This window comes from Hippopotamus amphibius, chromosome 7, assembly GCF_030028045.1.
Source record: "Hippopotamus amphibius kiboko isolate mHipAmp2 chromosome 7, mHipAmp2.hap2, whole genome shotgun sequence".
Lineage (NCBI taxonomy): Eukaryota > Metazoa > Chordata > Mammalia > Artiodactyla > Hippopotamidae > Hippopotamus > Hippopotamus amphibius.
The window spans coordinates 136,010,443-136,036,750 of record NC_080192.1 but is presented as its reverse complement, the minus strand read 5'-3'; the positions used below and the strand labels follow the sequence as shown (position 1 = coordinate 136,036,750).

Genomic DNA, 26,308 nt, shown 5'->3' with positions numbered 1-26,308 from the left:
ATCCCCTTGGTGATAAGACCTTATGCCAGTTACATAATGCAGAATGACAGCCCTTAAGTCCTAAACATGTTAAGGACCAGCTGAGGCAGCACATGAGAAGGACCTGTCCTGCCTCGGGCCTCATTCCGTACAGGCGCTCATGAAAAGATAACAGCTATTCTAGTAGCAGGGCCGGTTAGAGAGGCGGTACTGAGCCAGGCTACCCAAAGGAGGCCTCTGGCTCATTCCAGCAGAGGAGAGGGGAATTGACTCTGTTACCGAGTCCCAAGCTCGTGCTGCTCGCTGTACGACAGGCAAACAAATCGAGAGATGAATTGCTGGCACAAGGAATAGTGACGTTATTTGGAAAGCCAGCAGACCGAGAAGATGGCAGACTAGTCTCCCAAAGAACCGTTTTGCCCAGTTTGATGCTAGTTTTTTTTTATAGAACAAAGAGGGGACCGTGAGGAAGTAAAGTAAAAAAGTTGATAAGTTGTTGCAACTATTTCCTGGGTCCAGCCAGACCAGACTCCAGAGGGGATGTGTTAATTTCTTTTTCCTTGCATCCAATCACAGGAGGGCCTAGTGAGGATGTTTCCTGTGAGCTAAACCAAGTTATTTTAGCTTAAGGCTCAGGCATGGGAGGCAGGGTTCCCGGAGGGAGGCCATGATGTGTACTTTAAGCTATGGACTACATCCCTTTCGTGATTAACTTGTAGCAGAAGCAATAGAATCGAAAGGTTAAAGTAGAAGAAACAGATCCAATATGGAGCCAGATTTGTTCTTCCCTATCACCACCCCACCCCTGGGGAGGGGATTCTGTTGGTGGGTTCATAAGCCAGACAATTTGAGAACAAAGGAAAACAGAATTGACCCGAGTGAGGACATTTTAAAAGGGACTGTGTCTTGTGAGGGGTTGGATGGCAGACCTCTCCATGACAGTGAGCAGCAGAGAGGTCCCAGAATACTCTTCTGTTCTTTGATCCCATCATGAGCTCTATTTCAGGCAGACTGATGGGCAGAAATCTATTCTGAGGACTGCCCAGCATCAGCCGGGAGCTGGAAAGAGACCGTCCTCCCTGGCACTCTTGCTGCCACTGCCTCCTGACACAGCATGTCAGCTGTCACGGTGGGCCAAGGCCATGCTTGTGAAAACCGCCCCCTGCCTGAAGGTTGGGCAGAGACCTTCTAGCAGACCTGCATCCTCAGTCAAATGGAGGCAGGCACCAGTGACTCTGGGAGAGGGGGAAGGATTCTCATGGGGAATGTTACAATGTTTTCTCAGAACTTAGTACAACTTTTAGAAGGATGTGCTATACTCAGCAAGATGGTGCAGAGGGCTGTAATGGGAGATGGAAGCACAGTGTTTGGAGGCCATTTCTTAATGCAGCCACCTGTGCTGCACTGCGGGTGGTGGGGCTCGGGGGTGCAGATGCATATTCAGCATGAAGTGTCTGGGGTCATTCACCACCTCTTAAGGAAACAAACCCTTTAATATTCACAACTGGACAGATAGATTATTGAAAAGATGGAAACACGGGGCTTTGGCTCACTGTAAGGAAAACCTCTGCTGTGGCTTTGCAATAGGCAGGTTAATTTGTCCACATTCTCCCATTGTCTCCCTGAGGAGAGGCAAAGTCCACGAGCATTTTCTGGGGTTTTCCTCTCCTGCATATTGATCAGTTCCTGGTAAGGGTGTGGGGTACAGTGGGATACAGTCTAGGCTTGTATAATCATCGAAAATTTTGGAGTCGGACCTTTCCTAAACTATGATGAAGAGCAATGAGTCGTCAGCCGCTTGCATATTAAGTGGGAAAGGGACTGCACACCAAATTTTTGTTAAGCTTCGAACTCATAAGATCATACACTTGTATCAGAGCACAATTTATACTTACGTAGTAGATTGATTAGTGTCTATTTCCCCCACTATCCTTAACATTCTTTGTGTTTTTTCTGTTTTATTCAGCACCTCACACAGTGATTGACACACAGAAACTGCTCAATAAATGTTTGTTGAGTTAAAAGAGTAAATGAATCATGAAAAAATATCCCAGTGGCGTTTTTGTAATTTCCATGTAGTTCATACAACCTACCAGGAGGTGGCGATAAATACACAAAGCCGTGGATGTCACGCATTGGCGGTGATGGATGCTAAGAATTACATAATGCAGCAAATTCGTTTGTTTCATCAGATGCGGATTTAGGTTTATTTCCTCAGCTAATACTTGAGTAATAGAAACAGAAAGATGTAGCAGAAATGACCAGACAGATCTGCACTCAAACCTGCCTCTCCCATAGCCAGCCAGGCACCATGGGCAAAAGCCTTGACCTTTCAGCTTGTTTCCTTGCCCCACAACAACGAATTTACGATGGCAAGTTTTGTTATAAGGATTAAATGAAATAACACGCATTAGAAGTATTAGAAGTGAGCCCGTTCCAGTGCAGCGTGAAAATCATGAAAGTGATCCAACAAATGATGAGGAAGATGAAAACTTTTCACTTTCTACCTTCTGTTTTGTACTTAGTGGTCCCTCAGCATCCATGGGTATTGGTTCCAGGACCTCCACCAATACCAAAATCTGCAGATGCTCAAAACCCTTATATAAACTGGCCTAGTAGAGTCAGCCATTCGTAGCTACGGGCCCCACATCTATGGATTCAACCAACCACGGGTCAAATTTCAAATTTCAATCTGCAGTGGGTTGAATCCACAGATGTGGACACACTGGGCCAACTCGGTAGAGCGTGAGCAGTTCTTACTGCTCCTCTGCAAAACGGCAACAGATTGACACAGTGGGAGGAGAACTGAAGAGTTTGCTGGACCTTTTTGAGTCTGCGTTTCCTTGACCATGAAATGGAGCTGAGGATACCTGCTTGGCAGGAATATTGTGAAAGCTAATGAGATAGCATAGAACATACTAGTCAATACAGAAGCCCCCTTGTCATGAGTGGTTATTGAAAGTATTAATAATATGTAGAGACTTCCCTAGTGGTCCAGTGGTTAAGACTCAGTGCTTCCACTGCAGGGGGCTTGGGTTCTATCCCTGGTCAGGGCTCTAAGATCCCGCATGCCATGCAGTGTGGCCAAAAAAAAATTTTTTTTTTTTAAGAAAGTGATATGTAAGTTAAATGATAATAAAACATTCGGTTCTTCAGGTACTCCAGTAACATTTCAAGGGTTACTTCCCCACTGTCCTCAATGCTGTCTTTTTTCTATTTTATTCCCAGCACTTGATACAGTGGTTGACCTATATAGCCAGTGGCTGTCATTTTGGACAGTGTGGCTTATAGAATATTGCCATCACCACAAGAAGTTCTATTGGACAGAGCTGGCTAGGTTATAATAAATGTCCCATTGGTGGTAGCTGTTTTCAGCAGCGGTGTTTTGTCACCTGATTACCTTTCAACTGACACTGACGAGGTAGTAGTTAGCACCTACTGTCTACAGGACCTGTGTGCTATGTGTTGTGAATACAATGGTGAGCAAATAGGTTTTGTCCTGGGGAGTCACAGTTCAACAATAGATATTAAATAAATAATCCCTTAAATAAATAGGAATGACAGATGGTGTTAAACCTCTGTCCTAAAACCCTGCTTCTCTGTTACTAAGCAAAAGTTACAGAGAACCAAACCATCCCCTTGGGTTGCCTTGAGGATTCTAGGAGATGCTGAAGGTGTAACTGATCATAAGACTATGCAGTACTTCCTTAGGAAGGACTGTTGCCAAGTCCAAGCTCATTCTGCTCACCACACAACAGGCAAACAAATCGAGAAATGAGTTGTTGGGGCAAGGAATAGTGACTTAATTTGGAAAGCCAGCAGATTGAGACTAGTGTCCCAAAGAACCATCTTCTCCAAGTTAGAATTCAGGCTTCTTTTATACTAAAAGGGGAAGGGTGTGTTTGGTTGTTGGAAACTTCTTGGTGTCAGAATCCTTTGTTCTTGCAGCTGTCCAGGTAGATCAGGTCATGATGTTCCTGTAAGCCTCCAGCAAGACATTATTCTCTGTTCTGCAACTTCTTATCTTTATATGAGTGGAAAAGTGTTATACCCTTAAAGGTCAGAGTCTTGAGCTATAGGCAACATTCTTAACTTATAGCTAAAGCAATAGAATACGAAGGTTAAAGTAAAAGAAACAGATCCAATATGGAGTCAGAGTTGTTCTTCCCTATTACAGGACAGCGTGAGAAGGGAATTAATTCACTCCTTCATTCACTAAGTCATTGTTGAGTACCTACTATGTGTGGATTAGGCAGGGAACAAAATAGCAGAGCAGCCAAGGCTCTCTGTTCTCATGGAGTTTACATTTCTCATGGATGGAAAAGACAATGAATAAGTAATTGAAATATATTGTATGGTAGTCAGCTTTTTGGAGAAAAAATAAAGCAGTGAAGGGGGATAGGGAATTCTGGGGATAGGAGAGTTGACATTGTAATGAGGAATTTTCATTACCATTCAGCTGTAGTGAAAACCCTTCTCTTCCCGCAGGGGAGCATGAATGCATTTAGTTAATGCAGAGTTCCCGTTTCACAGATGAAAGTGAGCTGCTAAAAGAAGTGACACAACAGAAAATACAACAACATGACAGACACGAGACCACGGACCCTGTGCTCACCGAGAATTTATGGAGCTTCTCCCTAGAAGGTCCAAAGCAAAGAGGTGTGGGAGAGCAGAAATAAGCAGAACTGCTCATTTCTGCCCAAACAGAACTCACAGGCCAGGAGGGACACAGACAGGACTAGAACTTACTATGGTCTAAAGCAGAGGCTATGGAAATATTCATCTAGAAATACGTGATGCACAAACCAATAAGAGGGAGAGATTCCGTCCAGTCACGAAGGTTGCAGGGAGGTGGAGCATTTGAGCTGGACATAAAGAAAAGGTGGGATTTCTTGATTGGCCAAGGTGACATTGGTGAGAAAGGGAAGGGCTGGGAAGTATGAGAGCAAAGGGCAGGTTTGGTGACACTAGGAAGGTAGTCGAGGCTCAGAGGGAACAAAGCAGAGGAACGAGAGAAGTCTGAACTCAGCAGATGCCAGCGGAGCCTCTGAGCTCCGAGCTCCAGAGCAGAGGGAAGTAGGACATGCGATGTTTACAGCACAAGTTGGCTCAAGGGTATGGAAGCCCTTGAATGGCAAGCAAAGGAGCTTGCACTTGATTCCACTGACTGTTCCTATGAAGAGAAATGACACAGTTGGAGCCACATTGTAGGAAGCATTGTATGGCCTGGGTGTCGGACCTGGAGAAGGCCTGAGACGGGAGGAGTCAGGAGACTGTGGCCAGCGTCAGTGTGAGGCAATGGGGCTCTGACCAAGGTGGAAGGGAGAGCGGGGGTACCTCTATGGATCCTCCCAGTGGAAAGTGGACGGGGAGATGGGATGTGGGGAGAAGCAGAGAAGTCTTGAGCCGCAGGGCCCTTGCCTGGAGACCTCTCCCTCCACCCCCTCCAGGAAGAGGCGGCAGTGGGTGCAGCCCTGCTTTGCCCCAGCTCCCCACAACTGATGGCAGTACAGCTGACAGCCCTCATTTCCAGGATCCTGGGGAGAGTCAACAGGAAAGATGTGCAGCCCAGAAGAATTATCACAGAAACTCCCAGAAATCAGCCAGGGGCCATGGGACAGGTGCACCCTTGTCCTGCTCATCAGTCAGCAGGAGGACACCGGCCCTCTGCCACGCCAGGTCTCCCCTGCAAATCTGCTGAGAAGCCCTGTCCCTGGGGCCCAGCTAGAAAGCCTGGTTCCCTTTGCTCTCTCTGGGCAGGAGGGGCTGTGGGGTCCTTATTCTCTACAAGTCTTGGCCCAAGTGTGGGCTGGAGTACGGCAGAACCAGGAGGCCTCGTGGGGTTGGCCTTTTCTCGGCTCTTTTGTCCTCACTTCCAAGGTTCTCATCTTCAGAGGAACCTCCCACTGCAGGCTTTCCCCGTTTCCTGCAAGCAGAGGCTCCCTCACTCGGTTAACAGAGATTGCTCAGGGAACGTGGAAGCCAGGAACGTGTGGTCCAGCAGAGGAAAGCCCCCTGTACAAAGATAACTGGGATACAAGGAGAGAGGGGTCAATGTCAGGATGCAGAGAAGGGCCCCGGAGGGAGGTGGCATCCAGGCTGTGCTGCAGGTGATGGGAGGAGGTAGGACTGAGCAGTAGGCGATGGTCCGACAGACAGAGGGAGCCACGTGGGCAAAGAGACAGGAAAGCTTGGGGCACTTATGATTCGTGGGTAGTTCCACCTGGCTTCCACAAACAGGTGATCCTGCCCCAAGTTAGAAACAGGGCAGGCCCTTAAAATTCACCTGTGAATTGGTTTTCAGCACTAGAGTGACATTTTCCTACAGACATCATGCTACACTTGGTAGCTGGGTCCTGTTCCCACCTGAGGCCGGCAGCCTCTAGAGCCCATTTCCTCAGAACGTAACCAGAGCACAGGATTGTTCCTGTGGTAGGACAGGAACAGATCACTGTGTGGCCTTGAGGTCAGGGTCTCATCAGCAGGGCCAAAATTCACCAGGGACGGAGGGGCTACTTCCTGGCCCCACCTTCTGTTACTAGGCTCTGAGCCCCCAAGTGTTGGAGCAAAAGGGCTGTGGGCTGCACAGGGGAAAGGAAAGGACCTGAGAAAGCAGGCTGTAGGGAATCCTGGGAAGACTGCCTCCCTGCATTGGCCTGGCCACCCATCACCCCCAACCCAGGAGCCTGGGGGACAGGCCAGTTCACTGACATCCCCAGAATTAAGCCTAGGGCTCTGCTGGCCAGAACCTGGAGCAGACCCTGCTCCACTCCCAAACCCTGCTCTTCAAAGAAGAGCCTTCTCTTGGGTACTCTTGGGAGGACAGGCTGCCCACTGGTGCCAGACCCCAAAGAATGCCTCCAGGAACCACACCACACAGCCTCTAGGGTCAGAAGGATTCCTGGCTGGGGGCCTGGAATCTCACCAACAGGCATTAATTGACCATCTACAGCTGTTTCCCAGATAAGGATTTTTTTTTCCTTTTAATGGAAATACAGGATACACTTGATATAAAATTTTTGGCCAAAAGAAAAAAACTCTGTGTGTGTGTGTGTGTGTGTGTGTGTGTGTGTGTGTGTGTGTGTGTGTGTACGTAGGCATAAAAGAGAGGCTGGACATTTATTGAAGATTAACTACATTAGATTATCTAATACAGTTCCTGAAAATTTTCATAACTAAATTTATTTTCTTTCAAATGAGTTGCTATGGGCTGAATGGTTGTGTGTTCCCAAAATTCATATGTTGAAACTTAATACCCAAAATGGTGGTATTAGGAGGGGGAGCCTTTGGGAGGTGCTTAGGTCATGAGGGTGGAGCCCTCATGAATGGGATTAGTGCCCTTATAAAAGAGACCCCACGGAGTGCCCTTGCCCCTTCCACCGTGTGAGGACAAAGCTAGAAGTTGACAGTCTGCAATGATGAAGAGGACCCTCACCAGTACCCAACCATGCTGGCACCCTGATCTTGGACTTCTAGCCTCCAGAACTAGAAGAGATAAATGTCCATTGTTTATTAGCTACCCAGCCTGTGACCGTTTTTTATAGCAACCTGAACCACAAAGATATAAGTGAAATATATTTTTGTATATATTAAAAAATTTCAACCTCAAAGTTCTTCTTTTCTATTACATTAAGAGATTTAGATGATTAGAACCACCAAAATTTATTTCCACATCAATATTTAAGGCAGGAGGTGAAGCAAAATACATTGCATTTTAAAAAAAACAAAATACCATGCAAGCAACAATACCCCCTAAATACTTGTACTTCTCAGGCACTATTTTCCTCCAAGAGAAATGAATATGAGTTCAAGACCTGATTTTGGAACTTCCCTGGTGGCTCAGTGGGTAAGAATCCACCTGCCAATGCAGGGAACACAGGTTCAATCCCTGGTTGGGGAAGATCCCACATGCCATGGGGCAGCTAAGCCCGTGCGCCACCACTACTGAGCCTGCACTCTAGAGCCTGTGTTCTGCAACAAAAGAAGTCACCGCACTGAGAAACCTGAGCACCGTAAAGAAAAGCAGAGCTCACCGCAACTAAAGAAAGCCTGCGTGTGGCAACGAAGACCCAAAGCAGGCAAAAAAAAAAAAAAAAAAAAAAAAAAGGACCCTGATTTCTTCCTACAGAGATTGAAGGGAGTATGGCTTCATTTCTCTGTGGTGATCCATCCAGAGTTCAATTATTTCATCAAAAGAAGGATCATTCCCCTGATTAGAAAATCTTGAAGTACTCAGAACATGATAGGATGAATTTTCTAAAAGAAACAAGCCCTCCAGACATCTGAGGGCTCTTGATCACACACGCAGTTCTTCCAAAGTAAACATGTTGGCTATAAAAGTCAGTAAATAGACCTTCGGCAAGGCACATGTAACTTTTATAGCTCAAAACTTACAATCGATTTTTTTTCCTCAAGGCCTTCCAGGTTTGATTAATTTTTAATATACTGACCTAAGGTACCCAGCTATTTTTAGATAAAACTGTCAGGTAGCCCTTAACTTAAATGTCTGCTGTGAGATATAAGATAGGTAAAGCATTACTCCGCCAGAAACCTACACGGATGGAGAAAAATTATCCATTACGTGTAAGAAAGGCTGATGGGTAAACATCTCTAAGGAGACTTGGGAATCCACCAGGGGGCTCACTCTGCTCTGTTCTTGGGCTGTTGCCCAAGGTCCCTGAACGTGAGGCAGATGACACATCAGCAAACAGCAATCCCCTAGAGAGAGATGAAGACCGCTCATGCACAAGGCACATGTGATATTGAGAGAGAATAAGAAATATATAGTTGGTCTTAGCCCCGGGTTCCTGGGACAAAAGCTTCTAAGACTCTTGGAATCTCTGGAGTGATAACAGTGTCTTTTGTATATTAATAAGATAACTGGTGGCTGGGGAACCCCTAGCTTCAGGATTGGGGCAGGGTTGGGGGGGCTGGTCCCAGAAAGACGACTGCAGATTAGAGAATTGGAACTTTCAGCCCCGACCCAGACCTCCAGGGAGGAGAGAGGGTCTGGAGACTGAGTTTAATCACCAATGGCCAGTGATTTAATCAATCACGCCTATGTGATGAAACTTCCATAAAACTCTTGAACTATGGGGTTGGGGAGCTTCCAGGCTGATGAACACATCTAGGTGCTGGGAGGGTAGTGCACCCGAGATGGCATGAAAGCTCCACATACCCCCACCCCCACACCTTGCTCTACGCATCTCCTCTGTTGGGTTGGGTTGTATCCTTTACGACAAACTGGTAGTAGTAAATAAAGTGCCTTCCTGAACTTTGTGAGTCCTTCTAGCAAATTATCCAACCTGAGGATGGGGCTGCAGGAACCCTCCGATGTTATAGCAGGTCTCTCAGAGGTACAGGTGGCAACCTGGGACTTGCGACTGACATCTACGGTGGGGGCAGCCCTGTGGGACTGAGCCCTTACCCTCTGGGGTCTGCCGTAACTCCAGGCAGTTAGGGTCAGAATTGAATGGAACTGTAGGACACCCAGTTGGTGTCCAGCCAGTTGGAAAATTGGTTGTTGTGAGCGAAAAAAAATAAACCCCCCCAAACCCACGCACATCTGGTGTCGTAAGTGTTACGAGTAAAGAACAGTTCAGAGTACACGAAGCTCGTCATCACAGAATAAGTTCTTTGATTAGAAGAGACTGTCACATTTTTACTTTCTGAGGTTAATAAAATGATTGCTGCTGTTTCTGACTATGAAGTGAGGGGTGGTCTTACACAACAACAGCAACCAGAACAGAGCCTGGCGTCTGGAAGCGGGAGCTACTGAAACACAAGTGGACGTCAGCTCCTGGCTCTGCCACACTTGTCCCTGGGCCGCCTGTACTGGCTCCTGACTTGAAATGCTTATTTTGTTTCTGGAGCGAAATTGCCTATTGTCCAAGGTGCTTCTCGGTGTAGGAGGAGTGGGCAGCGGGGCTCAGCAGGTCCCAGGTCAGGATGTTCAGGGAGAACGAGGACGCAGCCCGGAGGCAGCGTGATGCCGGCCGGCCCACTTAGCAAGCGGCAACACCTACGCAGGCACAGGAACGCCAGCGGCAGCCGCAGGAGTCTGCTTTGGATTTTGCATTTGCTGGATTTTTTTGTCTACCTTCTCTGCTTTAAAACAGTGCGTGGTGTGGTTTGTTTTTGTTTGGGGGGTAGGTGAGGTTTATTTGCTTGTTTCCTGCACTCCATCTGGAGAATGGCCTTTAGCTTTGCTGGGGCAGAAGTTCAAGTATCAGAGCTTCCTGGTGTTTGTGACCTGCACAGACAGACACGCGTCCAGGGCCAGGGCCACCGCCTCGGTCTCCGGGGTCTCACCACCTCCGGGATCTGTGCCTCCTCCCCCTCCTGTGTCCATCCTCGGTCTCCCACAGCGCCCCATCTGCTCTGAGAAGACACCCCTCCGTGTCTCTCAGAAATAAGCCCAGTCATGTTCTATTTTTAGTAGGTCTTAAATGATCTGCAAGAAAAAAGTTCCTGTAAGAAGAAGTCGGACACTGGATTCTCACCCAGGGAGACGGTTATGGGCTGGGGACCGGGAGCCGCCGGTAGGAGGTCGGGGTCATCTCGCTCAGGCCCTGCAGGCAGTGGAACTGGACTGTCATACACAGAGGACTGTGGACGTCCAGGTAGCACCACCCTGTGCGAGAGAGAAGTCGGCTGGTTGCCTCCAAAGCTGCAGATGAGGAATCCTAGTAGCCCCAACCCTAGTGGCCCCAACCCAGGCCCTGCCAACCCCAAAGTGTCCCCAGCCTCACCCACAGGAAAGATCGAGGGGCCTGGGAGTGAGGACACACGGGGAGATGGCCTCCCACCAGCCCTTGGCCTTGAGCGTTGGGACAAACCCTGTCCAGGCAGACGAGCCTGTCCGCCGTCCCGGGCTGCTGGGCTAGACCGGGCTGTGAGCCCCAGGAATCCCCTCTGATCCATCCCCTCCCAACACCTGATGTTGTGTGTTCTGCTCTGCAGTTCTTCCCGTACGGAGACGCCTCCAAGTTTGCGCAACACGCCTTCCGAACCTTTGATAAGAATGGGGACGGCACCATAGACTTCCGAGAGTTCATCTGCGCCCTGTCCATTACCTCCAGGGGCAGCTTTGAGCAGAAGCTAAACTGGGCCTTCAACATGTACGACCTGGACGGTGACGGCAAGATCACCCGCGTGGAGATGCTGGAGATCATTGAGGTGAGGCGGCGGCCCCCGGGGTGGGGTCAGGACCAGGACCGCTGCGGGCATGGAAGGCAGACCCCCGCGAAGAGGCTCCCTGGGGGTACAGGCCTACGGCAGCTCCCTTTCTCCCCTGCCAGGAGCCCTGCCAGGCCTTGAATTTGCCATCCCTGTTCCCTCGCTCAATTGCGGCACTGGAAGATGTTACGGGTCCAAGATGCTGGGCCCTGGCTGTCAGTCGGCATTTCAACCAGCCACTGTGAGATCTTCCACAAACCATAAGCCTAGTGGGTGCAAAGGAGGGTATCAGGACGCAGTTTCTCCAGCCCTTGGTTTAGCTCTGCTCTGCTGGATGCTGCCCTCTGACTCAAACCAGGCATGATTCCCCACAGCAGGCACAGGATCCTGCCCACGGCCCCCGGGTTCCCATCATTCCACGTGAACAAGCATCTTTCTCAGTTGCCTGTGCAGGACCCCCGCCCCCTGCTCTGACTTTAATCTTCCACGCTCCTCCCTACACACTGTACTCGAGATACCTGGGCTTTCCTGGTTTTCCTGGAATGCACAGCCTCGCATCAGGGCCTTGACGTCCTCTCCCTCTGCCCAGGGCCCTTCCTTGGGCCCCTCAGGGCTGTGCCCTTATCTCACCTCCAGGCAGGCCTGCCTCCCTGCACTCCCTTCCCCAAATAGTGTCCAGCCCCCACTGCAGGGCTGTCTAACCCCTTACCAATATGCTTTTTGTCACAGTATTTATCGCAGTCCCAAATAACATTCTGTAATAGAACACAAGCCCTGTAAAGAGAGGACTCCACTCACTCCCTGATGTATCCCTAGAACCTAGAACCGTCCCTGGGCCTGGCAGGCACTCAGTGGCTGATAAATGAATTAGTGGCTTTTCGTGTGTCCACCTCTGCACCCACTAGTGTGATCCAAGGCAGGAAATGCACCACTTGCCACAGGCAAGAGTCAAGTGTCCCACCCTGAAGCTGGGGGTGAGGCCCCGTCCAGACTACAGGGCTGAGATCCAGGGAGGGGGATCCCCAAATCAGAACTAGGAGCTGATGTCAAGAAACAGTAGCCAAGGGACTTCCCTGGGGGTGCAGTGGTTAAGAATCCACCTGCCAGTGCAGGGAACACGGGTTCAATCCCTGCTCCAGGAAGATTCCACATGCCGCGGAGCAAATAAGCCCATGCGCCACAACTACTGAGCCCACACGCCTAGAGCCCGTGCCTCGCAGCAAGAGAAGCCACTAAAATGAGGAGCTCGTGCACCGCAATGAAGAGTAGCCCCCACTCGCTGCCCATGTGCAGCAACAGACCCAATGCAGCCAATAAAAAAAAATTAAATAAATAAACAAATAAACTTATTTAAAAAAAAAACAGTAGCCAAAACCCAAGTGACACAAACCCCAGGTGCCTACCACGCTCTGCTCACTCTCCTCCCCGGGGGGTGCTCCCAGCGCAGTTAGCTCCTGCCACAGTCTCTGGAGCCCTGCCTTCCACTTACTCACCCTCTCTCTGCATCTTTAGTCCCTTCTCTCCCTTTGATACCCACTTATCTTCCCAAGTACACTGAAAGACTCAATGGCAGGAAGGGTCAGACCTGGCATCGCTGCTTCCTGGCTATAGGGCTTTGAGCACCAAAGCCTCAACGTCTAGTGAAAAAATAAGAGTAATAAAACCTACCCTCCAAATCTGTGGTAATGATTAAGCACATGGCACACTTCCTCTCATGTAGGAAATGCTCAGTAACCGGCAGCTAGCTCTCGAGGCTCTGTCTCCCTTGGAAATACCATCCTGCCTCAACTCTCAGCTTCTTTCCTTCTGATCAGCTGTGTCCTCCTTCATGCTCACTCTGTGTGTGGCTTCCCATCTCCATCTCCAGTGCCTTCACTAGCTCTGGCCCTTTGTACCTGCACCCTGGCACCCTTTCCTGCCTCCAGCTTCCTTTTTGCTAAGCCACCTTTTCAGGACCAAGGTATCAATAACTGATACAGTCTTTACAGCATCCCTGTGTTTCAGGAGCTGCTCATTCATTTGGCCAAAAGTCTTTACAGAGCAGTTCCTCTGTGCCAGGCACAGACACTCAGATCTCTGACAGCTGGTCCAGCTGACATTCATTGGCTTGCATGTCCACTCCAGCCTCACTGTCTATCCAGGGCTCATCACCCTTACACATGCACAGCTGGCCTCTTTTGCTTCTAGAATGCGTTTTGCCTGGAATGTCCTTCAGGGCTCTGGGCCAATCCAACTCCTCTCATCCTTCAAGGTCTCGGTTATCTTGCCACGTCCAAGAAGCTTTCTCAGCCCACTTCACTCCAGATTCTCCACCACCTTATAGGCTCCTGTAGCTTGCAGTCAGCCTTTCTGTAGAGGCCAGCCTCCCTGCAAGGTGGCGGAGAGACAGATGTGAGGAGACACAAGTGCCCGCTCTGGGGCAGCTCACTGACCGATGGCCTGTGTCCACACAAGTGATCAGGCAGTGACAGCAGAGTGAGGCAGGTGCTGGGATGCGGGAGGCTCAGTGTGAGGAGAGAACAGCAAGGGTCACGTAACCCCAGTGAAGGACAGTGCGTCTGCCCTGAAGTGTTGGGCACAGGCTGAATGGGGCCACAAGTTTTGGTTGAATAAGAGAATACCTGAGACTTATTTCTTCCTGGGAAAGCACATGTGATAACGTAACCTGCTTTCAGAGAAGACAGTGCTAAGTATTTTGTTGCATGCTGGGAGTGCCCCATGAAGCAAACAGCCTACAGGGATTCCTTACATTCGTCAGGGAGCACGTTCATCTTTAGTTCTGAGTCTGACATGCTCTTGGCCTGGGTTGGTGTGAAGTGTGAGTGTGCATCTGGAACATTGTTTCCTGGTTGTCATTTCATGATCCAAATTGCAGGGCTGCATCTTGGATATGGTTAATGAGACTGGCCACGTTTAGAGTTGTTCGATGTGGTCCAGGGTGGACTTTCTGGGTTTACATTTCTTTTTGCTGTGATTTCATCAATAGTGCGTTGGTCGTGCTACGCATTGCCTCCTTTAAGCCTTTTTCGTTTCGCCCTTCAAAGCACAGAGTGAGCGCGGCAGCTTGCATGTGGATGACTGGTCTGTCTCTTTTTCGAAGTCCAGGCATGTCTGCTTTTCCCTCACACACCACTCAGGCTTCGAGGCTGATCCGGACGCCCTCTACCAATTGTCCATCAAATGAAATTTCAGTAGTCTGCTTCTTTTAAAGTCAAATGTCTTAGATTTTTTTCTACCATAAATCAATACAATCTAGTTACAAAAATGAGCAAAGAAAAACAATTTTATCTCAATAGACATTTTACTTGTTTAATTAAACTCTTTTTAGTGGTTTATTCTCTGTAATTGGCATTCTTCAAAACTTCACTGAGTTTTGTAATTAACAAACCATAACTTCACCCATTTTAGGTTTACAACGCAATGGTCTTTAGGAAATTTGCCAAAGTGTGCAACGATCACCATAATCCAATATTAGAACATTTTAATTCTCCCAATAAGATTCCTCATGCCCATTGGTACCCCCAGGCTCTGGAAACTACCCTTCTACTTTGTCTCTATGGATTTATCTTTCTGGACATTTCATATAAATGGAATCATACAATATATGTTTGGCCTTTTATATCTGTCTTTTTTTGAGGTTTATCTATGTTGTAGCATTTATCAGTACTTCATTCCTTTTTGTTGTTAAAACTGTATTCAGTTGTGTAGATATGGCATATTTTGTTTATCTGTTTACTGGTTGATGAGCCTTTGTGCTATTTTCACTTTGGGGTTATTATTCAAAAAGCTGCTATGAATGTTCTCCTGCAAGTTTTTGTGTAGATGAGCATTTATTTTTTTAAGGCGCTTTCCTAAGAAAGAAACTCATTTCTACCTTTAATTCCCATTTTGAGAATAAATTGTCCACAGTTAATTGAACTGGAAAACCAAATCTTCCTACTCTGTTCTTTGACTCATGAACAGATCCCCCAAACTAACTTCTTTCAGGGCTAAATTTTACTGGTCCACCTTGCTTATTTTCTTAACAGATTGTAAGTCCCTGATAAGTTGGGACCACACTTCATCTTTTCTTGAATCTCCAAGAAGTAGTGCTTGTTGATTCCCATCTGACCTCAAACTCAGACTGTTTAAAACTGAGCTCGTCATTTTCCTCCCTGAACCTGTTCCCTAATCATTGTCCTAGGTCTCACCACTACTCTTTCTCATCACTTCCTTCAGCCTTTCTTCCTTCCTCTCCACTCCTGAGAGTCACACGAAACTCTTCTCTATCCAATTGGTCATGAGATTCGCACAGATTTGATTACATCACTCTCTCACTTAGAACTATTTAAAGAGTCCTTTGAAGTAAATTTAAATTCTTTACCCTAGCATGAGGGAACTTTATGGTCTGTTTCTTGTCCCCCAAGGCTATCTACAAAATGGTGGGCACCGTAATCATGATGAAAATGAACGAGGATGGCCTCACACCCGAGCAGCGAGTGGACAAGATTTTCAGCAAGATGGATAAGAACAAAGATGACCAGATTACACTGGATGAATTCAAAGAAGCTGCAAAGAGCGACCCTTCCATTGTATTACTTCTGCAGTGCGACATTCAGAAATGAGCGGAGGTCAACGCTATGGACTGCACAAAAGTGTCAATGTTCCATTCAGTCTGCAGCTATTAACACACACACACACACACACACACACAAATATTGCTTGGACTACCTATAAATGGACTTGCTTCTTGTGTTTGAAACACTTGTGTGCATGAGAAATGTCATTTGCTAATGAATTTTAAAAGCGTATATTATAAATTAACAAACAACCTGCCACAATGTGATATGTGTAATATCATTTCATAAAAAAACCTTCCTCCTCCAAAGCCTGGGCAGAAATGTGCTGCAAAGAGTTATATGATTTCTTGTTCATGTTTTGCTAATGCTCGTGTCTCCTTGATTACATAATGTTAGTAGCACTGAGACCCCCCACGGTAATGTAACTGAATTATAAGCTGTGTCACCATTCTCTTGTAAAATAGTACTGGACAGACACACAGAGGGGCCCTTGCCTCCTCTGTGTGGTCCACACACAAGAGCTTGTATTATCGGTGAATATAAATGTATGACATTTGCATGCCTTTTAGGTTTGCCTTAATTCTTACCTCATTTGCATCCTATCAATCTGGAAAGAGCTGTTGGAATTAATGCAGTATAAAACTTAAAAACCCTGCTAAATGACTCATTAATTAAATATATCTATCTATATATACATACACACAAAGATATTATTTATTGAAAGTAAAAAAAAAAGATGGACGTGTATTGATTTCTGCTTGAATTTTCAAAGGCTTCCAAAGAGGTGGCAATAGATGTCCCAAATAAATTTATAACATTTGACTTTTTCCCTCAGTTCTTATTTCATAGTTTTAAATTTGAAACATATGTTCATAATCATCAAGGGTCAGTAGCAACAAACTCACTAAATCTACCTTTGAACACACAACCTGGGAATTCAAAGCCTTGGTAACAGCCAAAGGGAAAAAAGCAACTTTCTGACAATGCTTCATCCCGGCCCTCAAAAGAGGGACAACTAAGATGGCATGTAAAGTTTCCATAAAGCATAAAACTTGCTTATTCCCAAAACAGACTCACTATATGACAATAAATGTTTTCTCAGTGTGAGTGTGGTGCTAACCATGTATTGTGTTTTACACAACTATGTGGAGGACACATTTAGCAGACTGAGACATGTCCTCCAAAAGATGCCAGTAGGAAAGGGGACCCCATCTTTCCAAATCAAAAGTGTACTCGTTTTAACAGTGGAACAAAATTCTGACCCTTTTAAGCTTGAGGAAGGAAGGCAGAGAGATTCCATGAAGAACTCTAAAGGCGGGTCTGCATTTTCAGAACAAGCCTGGATGAGACTGGTTTCTTTCTACAGTGCTGTCCAGTAGAACTTTCTAGGATGATGGAAGCATCTGTACCTACCCTGGCTATGTGTGACTTTTGAGCACTTCAAGTTCAGCTAGTGTGACCAACGAACTGCATCTTTCATTTTATTTTAATTAATTTGAGTTTGATTTGCCACGTGTAGCTAGTAGTTATCATATCAGACATCACAGTGCTAAATTATTCACTTTTCTTGGAGTGCCTTTTTTTTCTAAATACTCTTCCTTTGTCTGTCTTAGATCATTAAATGAGACCAGAACCAGGCCCTGACGATTCCATTCATGTATTCAACAAGAAACGGAGCAAGCACACCTCCCCACAAACTCAGGACACCGACAGTACCTGAAACCCTGACAGAACAAACTTCCGCCCCCACAGAGAACAGGCCCGAGTGCTGATAGGGTGTCCTGGTGCCCTTAACCCCTGTGCTTGGTGAGTCCAAAGTGGAGGCAGGGAGAGACGTTCAGTGCCTCCCAATACTCGCTCCTCTGACTGAGGGTGGGGTGGGGTGAGAAGCTGGGGAGTTTCCTTAGAAAGGCACTCGGATAAGCCAAGCTCCAGGCAGTGATTTCACAGCAAACTTTCACTGATCACCTAACACCATTCTTATGGGGGGAGGCAGACAATAACCCCACACACACAAATGTCTGATCGTAAGAACTATGAAGAAAAGCGCAGCAGGTGAAGAGGAATAGACAGTGACGGGGTGCAGCAGTGGCTCTTCGCTATAGGCTGGTTAGGTGACACTGATGTAAGACCCAAGTAGAGGAAGTGAGCCACGTGGGTATTTGGGGCACTTATGAAAAACAAACCCGTCAGGGACTTCTCTGGTGGTCCAGCGGTTAAGACTCCGCATCTCCACCGCAGGGGGCGTGGGTTCAATCCCTGGTCGGAGAACAAGATCCCGCATGGAACTAAGATCCCTCATGCCCCGTGGTGCGGCCAAAAACAACAATAACAGCAACAAAAAAACCCCCAAACTTTTCAGTAGACTCACTGGTAAATAAATAAATAAAATGTGGAAACTGGGCCAGCAAGCGAACATCTTGTTGTTTGCTTGTTTTAGTCCTCACTGCTCTGCTAGTGTCTACTGGTGCAGGACCCTGAGAGCAGTTCAGCAGTATGGTTAGAATAAGTGTACATATGGCCTCTGGCCCAGCATTCCCACTCCTTGGTATGTTGCCCCAAGAAGCTCTCACAGGGTGCTTGCTGCACAGGGACTCGTCCTAGGATGTCCGTGACAACTCTGCTTCTGGTGTGCAGACTGGAGGCAGCCTAGTGGCTCCTGACTAGGGGACTAGGTAAATAAGACGTGGTGCACACACACTGTGGCATACTAGGCTTCAGGTGGAAGCTGATGTACTCACAGCAACATGCGCATGTTTTTAAAATGCTGAAAGGGGGAAAAAGAAACAATAAAATCTATTACACAATAAAGTATATATAAGTGAAAAATACATTCTCACAGAAGTACACCAAAAGCACATAAAAGCAAATATCACACTAGAATTGTTTCCAGGGTGTCTACCACAACATCGCATCCCCAATATGTGATGGCTTAAGATAGAAACTATCATTTTATTTTTCTCATGGCTTCTGTGGGTCTGGAATTTGAGACAGGTCACCTGGGTGATTCTGGCGTGGGGTCTCCTGTGCAGTTGCAGTCACATGGTAGCTTGAGCTGAAACAGGTCCCTGGAGCAGCTGGGAGCTGAGAGGGCACCTCTCTTTTTCCAGCCTCAGGGCTTCTCCACATGGGCTAGTTTGTGCTTTCTCGCAGCAAGGAGACCTCGGAGCAGCCATACTACTTACCTGGTGGTTCAGGTCTCCAGCACAAGTATTCCTGCAAAGAAACTGGAAGTTTCATAGTCTTTTTCTGACCTAGCCTCAGTAGTCATGAAGTAACACTCCCACAGCACGCTGCTGGTTACAACAAAGTCACAAACCTGTTCATAATCAAGAAAGAAATTAGTCTCTATATCTTGATAGGTTATGAAAAGTTTCTAGAAGAACAGGAGAGATGTTGCTGCCACCTTCTTTGGAAAACAATCAGCCACAGTCTGCCCTGCAGCCACAATTCATGTCTCTTCCGCATACAAAATGCATTCACCTGCTTCCAAGCAACCAAAAAGTCTCATCCCATTATGACTTCAGGGTCAGGCTTGAGGCCCCAAATCTCGCCATCTAAAGGCTCCTCAGATGTGGTTCATCAGGTACAGCACATTGAGTACCATTCTTTTTGATCCGAAGGTCTGTGAACCCAATGGGTAGTTGTTGCCCCTTTCCCCTCCTTACACAACATACAATGTTCGGACAGGCGAAGCATAACTGCAAGAGACACACTTTCAAAACGGGAAACGAAAGCTCACGGCAGTCTGATCCATAGCAATTCTGAAATCCAGCCAGGTACATCTTGTAAGTTCCTGGATTAGGGCTCAGTCCTACTTTCTGCAGGTTATTCTCTATGGCTTTTGGCTCTGCCTTTTGTGTTCTTGTTTCTACCACCTGAGTTAGCCTGCCTTTTTGATTAAAAAAAAAAAAAAAAGTAGCTTGTGTTTGTAACTGAGTAGTTTTCTTTGTCTACTGCCTGCCCATAAAATTTAGGAGTACAAAACCTTCTTTTCATTTTGTACTGTATCTTTCAGTCTAAGCTGATACAATTCTTAAAAAAAACATTCTTATGGGTTTTTTATGTATCAATTTATAAAATCTACTCCATTAGAAGGGGCTCATTGTGTGACTGCTAGGGAACAACACCCCTAGTATTCTCAGAAGCCTGTTGTTCAAGGGAGAGGACCTGAAAGTCGCGCCTTTAGAGAAAGGCCTTTTGTCTGTCTGAAAAGATATAAGAGCAGTGCCTTAGATCTTTCTGAGGTCCTAACCAAGGATTTGATTCTACCCAGGATTTGATTTTGCTCTGAAGCCATTGCATAGTCTAAAACACAGTTGCCATCTGGAAGAGTGTGGGAATAAGAAATAGTCCTGGCTCCTTATATGTAACTGCTTGTTCTTTAGTTCATCACTCCCCTCTCACATTTTGTCATAGGCAGCGGGAAGCCAGAAGGTACTTTTTACATTCTACCTACACATCTTTTTGGCTAGATCAACAGTTTATTAGGTACATTTCTTTCTTTCCGAGTTACCGTGGCATCAGCGATGCCAACTTTCCACCACTACATAACAGTCCCCTTTGCTCCTGCTTCCTATGGCATCTTCCTCTCTTTTAGCTCTCCCCAAGAATATCCTTGAAACTCTTAAGCTCCTGCTAACACTCTCCCCAAGGCCCTTTAGGCTTCCACTAGCATCTTCTTCAAGGCCCTTTGGATTCATGTGTTTGTGACTCTAAGCCTCCTCAAGGTCCTTCCAGCCAGTGCCATGTTTTAGATTTATTTTTATTTGGGTACTCTTTTTTTCAGATACCAAAATGCTATGTGACAAATCACCCAAAACTTAATGGCTTGAAACAGTAATTATTGTATTATCTTTCATGATTGTTTGGGCCAGAATGTCAGAAAGGACTCCGTTGAGCAGTTCTGGCTTGGGAGGTCTCATGCAGTTGTAGTGAGATGGAAGGCATGGGGGTTGGAGCAGCTGAGGGTGGCTGGGCACCTCTCTTCACGCAGCCCTAGAGCTTCTCCATGTGGTTTCCCTGCACAGGCTAGTCTAGTTCAAGCTTCCTCACTGTGTGGCAGCCTCAGGGAAGCCAGACTGCTTCCACTGAGGCACAGTGATCCAGCATGAGTGTTCTAGAAACCAACGTAGGATTTCCATTTCTTTTCATTGCCTTTTCTGACTTAGCCTTGGAAGCTACACATTTCTACTGTCATTCTAATAGTTATAAGTGAGATACAAATCTGTCCAGTTTAAGAAGGGAATTAGACTCTGCAAGGCAAGGTTTCAGAAGAACACGAGAGGGATCTCTTGCTGTGGTCATCTTCAGAAAGTACAATCTGCCTCAGGGAATGAAGAAAGGAGGTAGAAGGAAATAAGTACTGCATGGACCAGAGACTCGAAGGTGAGCCATCAACTGAAGAGTGCGTTTAACACAACTTCTGTAATCAAGTTCCATTTAAACACACACACACCTCAGCAATGGGTATCCTCAGGAACCTCAGCGTCCCTGCCAGCCTGTGGTCCCTTCAGAAAGGCCCAACGATGGGCATCCTCTCTTCATTCAAGTGGGCCTGGGTTCTATCGGTTCCAGCTTATACTCAGCTGCTATTTTAACTTCCATGTTAACTGGCTCTGTAACTCCTGCTGCTTTTCTGAAAGGAAAATGCCCCCAAGTGTCTTACTTTTATTCTAGCCTGAACTTTTTCTGCATTTAGCAGTCCTAAGTTTCCATATTTCTTCTTTTTTTAATTTCTTGAATAACTCTATAAGCTATTTTTAAAAGGAAATCATATTGCTTTAAGGCTTCATCTTCCCTGTTGTTCCCTCATTCAGGATCAGTCTCTAGATGAATAACGTGAACTACTTTCTTAAAGAAGCCAGATGCTTATTTCCTCCACACCATTGAAAACCACGTCAGGAAGTAAAACACACGCTTAAACAGACGTCTTCAGAGAGCTTTGCCACACCGGATGTGTAGGGGTTTTGTGAGAAAATGATAGTCAATTAGAGCTTCTAAATAAAATGACACACTGTTCCCTCAGGTCCTTTTGTGTAAGCGAGTCAGTTTTCCAAATATTTTGGGCATGCAATTTGGGTTCTTCCCAACATTTTGCAGGCGAAATACAGATCTCCAGACTCTTACCTTATGTTATTATTTCCCAAGTTCTTACATTTACCAGCGTAAAGTTAACTCAACAAATACTTGAGAACTGAACGGTTGTCTCAACCACCACCTGCTCAAATCAGAGCTACTGTACGTACATCTCCCTACCAGCGTTCATTTCTCTCTCCTACCCCGGTATCCCCCCTAGCTCTATGAATGACACTATCACTCATCCAGATTTTTTGGGCCCCAGACCCCAGGCCAGGATCCTTGATTCCTCTCACAACCCCACAGTACAGCTGACCCTTGAACAGTATGGATTTGAACTGTGCGGGTCCACCTACAGGCAGTGCTACCCCCTCTGCGGATGCGCAAGGGCAGACAGGAGGAACCGCGCATATGGAAGGCCGACTATAAATTAAAGTCAGGTTGTTGATTGCCCCTAAACCCCCTGTTGTTCAAGGGTCAACTGTATTCTCATTAGCAAGTCCCACTGCCTCTGGACTTCAAATCTGAACACTTGTCTCCCCACCACTCTGGTCCAAGTCCCCATGACCTCTTACCTGGATCACTGCAAAAGCCCCCACAGAGCTTCCCTCCTGCCATGTTTGCCCGACTCTAATCCTAACGTAGTCACACAGCAGCCAGAGGGATTCTTTGAAAATGCTTACCAGACCAGGTCTGAAAACCTGCCTAAGATCTCAAACCATCTCACTTCTTTGCCTCTGAACCTCATTCCCGACACTCGCCAAGCTCTGATCTTGAGATTTTTGGACATGAGGTTCATTCTCACCTTAAGGCCTTTGCACGCATTTCCTCTGCCTGGAACTGCTAAGCCTACGTCTTTCCGTGGCTCTTCTCTCACTTGTTTCAAGCATCTGCTTAAACATTACCTTCTGCAAAGTCTTTCCTTAATACTTCATCCCCTCCACTCTCAACTCCTTACCTTGCCTTATTATTATTCATAGCAATTACCATAATCTGAAATAATACATGGTATTGTTTCTCTAACTAGACTTTAAGCTCCATGAGGGCAGATTTTGTATTACAGTAGGATTTCCAGTGCTTAAAATACTCCCTAGCACATGGCAAGAACTTAATCATGTTAATGAATTAACCTCTACATTCTTAACTGGAGAAAAATTAGGCAGCAAACGCCCCCTTAAGCTTGATGACTAGTGACTGTTCTCGGGCCGCTTTAGTTTCTATGGATTCTACCCAGATGTTTTAGCCGAAATGTAACAGTCTACGTATCAATGTTATATAAAATTAAGAAAATTTCATTTGCTGACTCAAAGAAACAACTAATATATATTCACTCTTTAAAGAACAGAACTCTTGAAGATATATCAAAAAATATTTTGATATACCTTCAAGTCCACAGGCATTTAGTTCAAGTTATGAAATACCAGTAACTGTTTAAACTTTTAGAACTCTAAGTTTCAAACCAATTCTTCTGAAAATCTGAGTTATGCAAAGTACAGGCCTCTATGTAGGTGAATACACAAGTCAAAAATCTAACCAGAAAATTACTGACTCAGGACATAATTTATACTAATTTGTACCACATCTAATTTGCATTCAGGAAAACTTTTAATCAGACACTCTGATCACTTGGTTTTCCTCATAGTCAGCAACAGTTCTGATTCACTTTGTGAGTCCCAGGCAATAGTTTCTTATGCAGAATTGAAACATTTTGGTCTCCGTATATAAACAGTCCAGACATTTTGAAGACATGCAAAAAAAGCACCAGGGGATGGGAGGAAGGGAGAAGGGAAAATCTGGAAAATACTTAAGAATGCAATGCCTGAATCTTTAGTGTTATCAGTATAAGTAACAATCTTATTTATATCTTGGTTTATTAAAACTAATCACACTTGTCATTTTTGAGAATGATTTTAATCATGTCCACCCCAAAGTTCTGAAAAGGTAGGATTATCAAGTCCAAGGAAGCATTTCTTTTTTGTTTCCCAGGACTTCATGACTCAGTTCAGTCACAGCTGCCCTGATGATAAACCAGGGGCGGAAGAGTCATTTGTATGAGGTATTTAAGTCACTACTCACAAGGAGGCTTGATTATGTCAATTATAATACCTTCCCCAATTCACAAAAGCATGACTTTAAATACATATAAAGTTTTATTTTTAGAAGTTACACATATTTCAAAAAAGCAATTTCTTTTTATTCTAATTAATATTACCATTAATTAGAATATTAATTGAAAATATTTTCACTTAATGATAGTTGAAATCAAAACAGTGAGGCCAAAGCAATGAATACTCTTCAGCTCAACAAGAGATGCCTGGATACCTGAGGATTCTACTTCCCATTCTGCATTAAGAACCATAACATTAAAAAACTGCCACAAAAATTCAGACACTGAAACTGTTTAGCTAATAAAAGTTTATACATTTGGTATATTCTACTTCATTTTTTTTATTTGAAAAAGCACATGTATGTTAAAATAGTTTTGATACAAATGAATTATAAACGTAACTTTAAAAAAATCAGACTTTGTATTGTCAGTGGGGAATGTTTAAAACATTCAGCACACATTTCCTCTTTCTGTAAATTCTTAGATTAGAAAAGCACAGTTTTTGGACTTTACCAATTGATCTCAACTTAGGACTAAACTAGACTCCTTCCCCTCGCCAAAAACAAAATCCAGTTTTTCTCACTAACTACAGAAGCGCTGCTTTTAAAATACTGCCTTTTTTCTTAAAATACTTCCTTTTCAATTTCATAAATATTTATTGCTAGCAATATAGGGAATTCTTCTTATTGGATATCCACATCTTTTTATAAAGGTTAACACTAATCATAGTATCAAACATAGAGAATACAAGCAGGAGTTCAACTCATGTTTTCTTTAAAAAAAAGTTCATAAACACCATTGCTCTCAATAGGCTGTATTTTATCATTCTAAGAAGCACACTTTTTAACAACTGTAAATCAAGATGTCTTACAATTAACACCAACTCCCCATCAGCAGCTGGGCCTCTGGCTCCCAGCTACTTCTCTGTGCCAGCAGGAGCTGCCCTCCACCCCAATCTCCCAGCCCTTCTCCTCAGCCTGCCCTGCACAGTCCCTCTGGCCTGTGTCCTCTCTCGGCTGAGCCAGAGCTTGAGAGGCTTTGGACTGCAAACCGAAGGGCTTTAAAGCAAGCAAGCACGCTGCAGGTCAGGGTGCCTGAGTGGGTCATAACCCAGTTCCACCACGGGTTGGACACTTAGTTGGGTGGATGATGGTTAAGGGACTGAGAGGAAGGCACTGTGTCCGAGTTGGCAGTGCTTTAGTGCTCCCAGAATGTGCCTTAACGGAGAGGATCTTAAATGTGATGAAACACAATAATTAAAACTGCAGTCCAATTCTGTAGTTGTATCTCTAGGGTTAAAAATGACCTGCGCAGAAATTGTGACCAAAGTTTCTATAAGTCCTGTGTAGGTCCCTACTCATTAATAAGCACAAAACAGACAGTAAACCTACTGTAAACCGGTCCCTGTCCACAGCCTACCTGTGCACTGCCCTGTCCCCTGCGATGAGAATAATGTAATATTCTGGAAAAGCAAAACTAAATATAACCAGGTGCTCAAATGTTTATTTTAATTCTTACAAAATACTATAGAAATGAACCCAAACTAAACAGATATGTACATGTACATATGTACAAAATTTTAAACTTCTGAAAAAGAATCTATAAAAGTAGATGGTTAAAATAAAAAACAAACAAACTTAAAAAGATTTAAAACCAGTACTATGAAATTGATTTTCTCAAAGTAAAGTAACTGTAATTTTAGAATATCTTCAGTTTTGTTTTATTTCAAATAGTCCTGAACGTTTTTCCCTTTACACGTCTTTCAACAAGAGGACATGGTGCGTTGTCACACATCAACTCCGGTCTTCTTCTTCTTGAGACACAGGTCGGAAAGGCAACGTAGTTTGTCCTCTTTCAGGATCAGACATTCGAAGAATTCTAATCAATTTACTTGATGGAAGTGAACTAGAGGAAGCAAAATTGATTACTCCAACTTCCAAGAAAATTTTTTCACATTAAAAAAATTCTAACACTACCTCATGAAAATATAAGTCTAAATGGCTGCTAACAGGAGGGATATGTTTGATACCTGGAATTCTAGGAAAAACATAATTTGCAATAAAAAAATAAATTTTCCTTAAAAAAAATCAATTTCCTGCTAAATGCCATGGGTTTTCAGTTTGGAGGAAAAAGAAAATGAAGGAGATTTATATATCAACTATTCCTGATTCTTCTTGTCTAGCCAGTAAGGAGTCACCTGAATTTTTCCAGTCATAAATTTAATCCTCATATGATCAAGTGACCACTTTAGAGAAAGAATATCAACTTTAGGTGACACAGAGCCTGACACCACGGAGGTACCTAATAAATGCTGACTGACAGCAGAGCAGAGTTCCTTATTTAGAAAGACTGGTACTTGTAAGTCACCAGGAACAGAATCACGACTAGGGAAATCATGAATTGTTTC

The 26,308-nt window shown here is 45.2% G+C and overlaps 2 protein-coding genes across 4 annotated transcripts in view; one reads left to right on the top strand and one right to left on the bottom strand.

Annotated features, from left to right (window-relative positions):
* VSNL1 (visinin like 1) overlaps nucleotides 1-16,543 on the top strand; it is a 108,435-nt gene extending 91,892 nt beyond the window's left edge. Inside the window, exons 3-4 of the mRNA XM_057743730.1 lie at nucleotides 10,942-11,157; nucleotides 15,564-16,543. Of these exons, the coding sequence (XP_057599713.1) occupies nucleotides 10,942-11,157; nucleotides 15,564-15,761 (414 nt within the window). The 3' untranslated portion in view covers nucleotides 15,762-16,543. The remainder of the gene's footprint in view (nucleotides 1-10,941; nucleotides 11,158-15,563) is intronic.
* Nucleotides 16,544-23,777: 7,234 nt separating this feature from the next.
* Nucleotides 23,778-26,308, bottom strand: part of SMC6 (structural maintenance of chromosomes 6) — a 70,526-nt gene continuing 67,995 nt past the window's right edge. For 2 of the 3 annotated variants that reach the window (XM_057742072.1, XM_057742074.1), the window contains one exon: nucleotides 23,779-25,806. In XM_057742072.1, the coding sequence (XP_057598055.1) occupies nucleotides 25,695-25,806 (112 nt within the window). In that variant the 3' untranslated portion in view covers nucleotides 23,779-25,694. Of the gene's footprint in view, nucleotides 25,807-26,308 lie in introns of all 3 variants that reach the window. The other variant, XM_057742073.1, reaches the window with a different exon arrangement.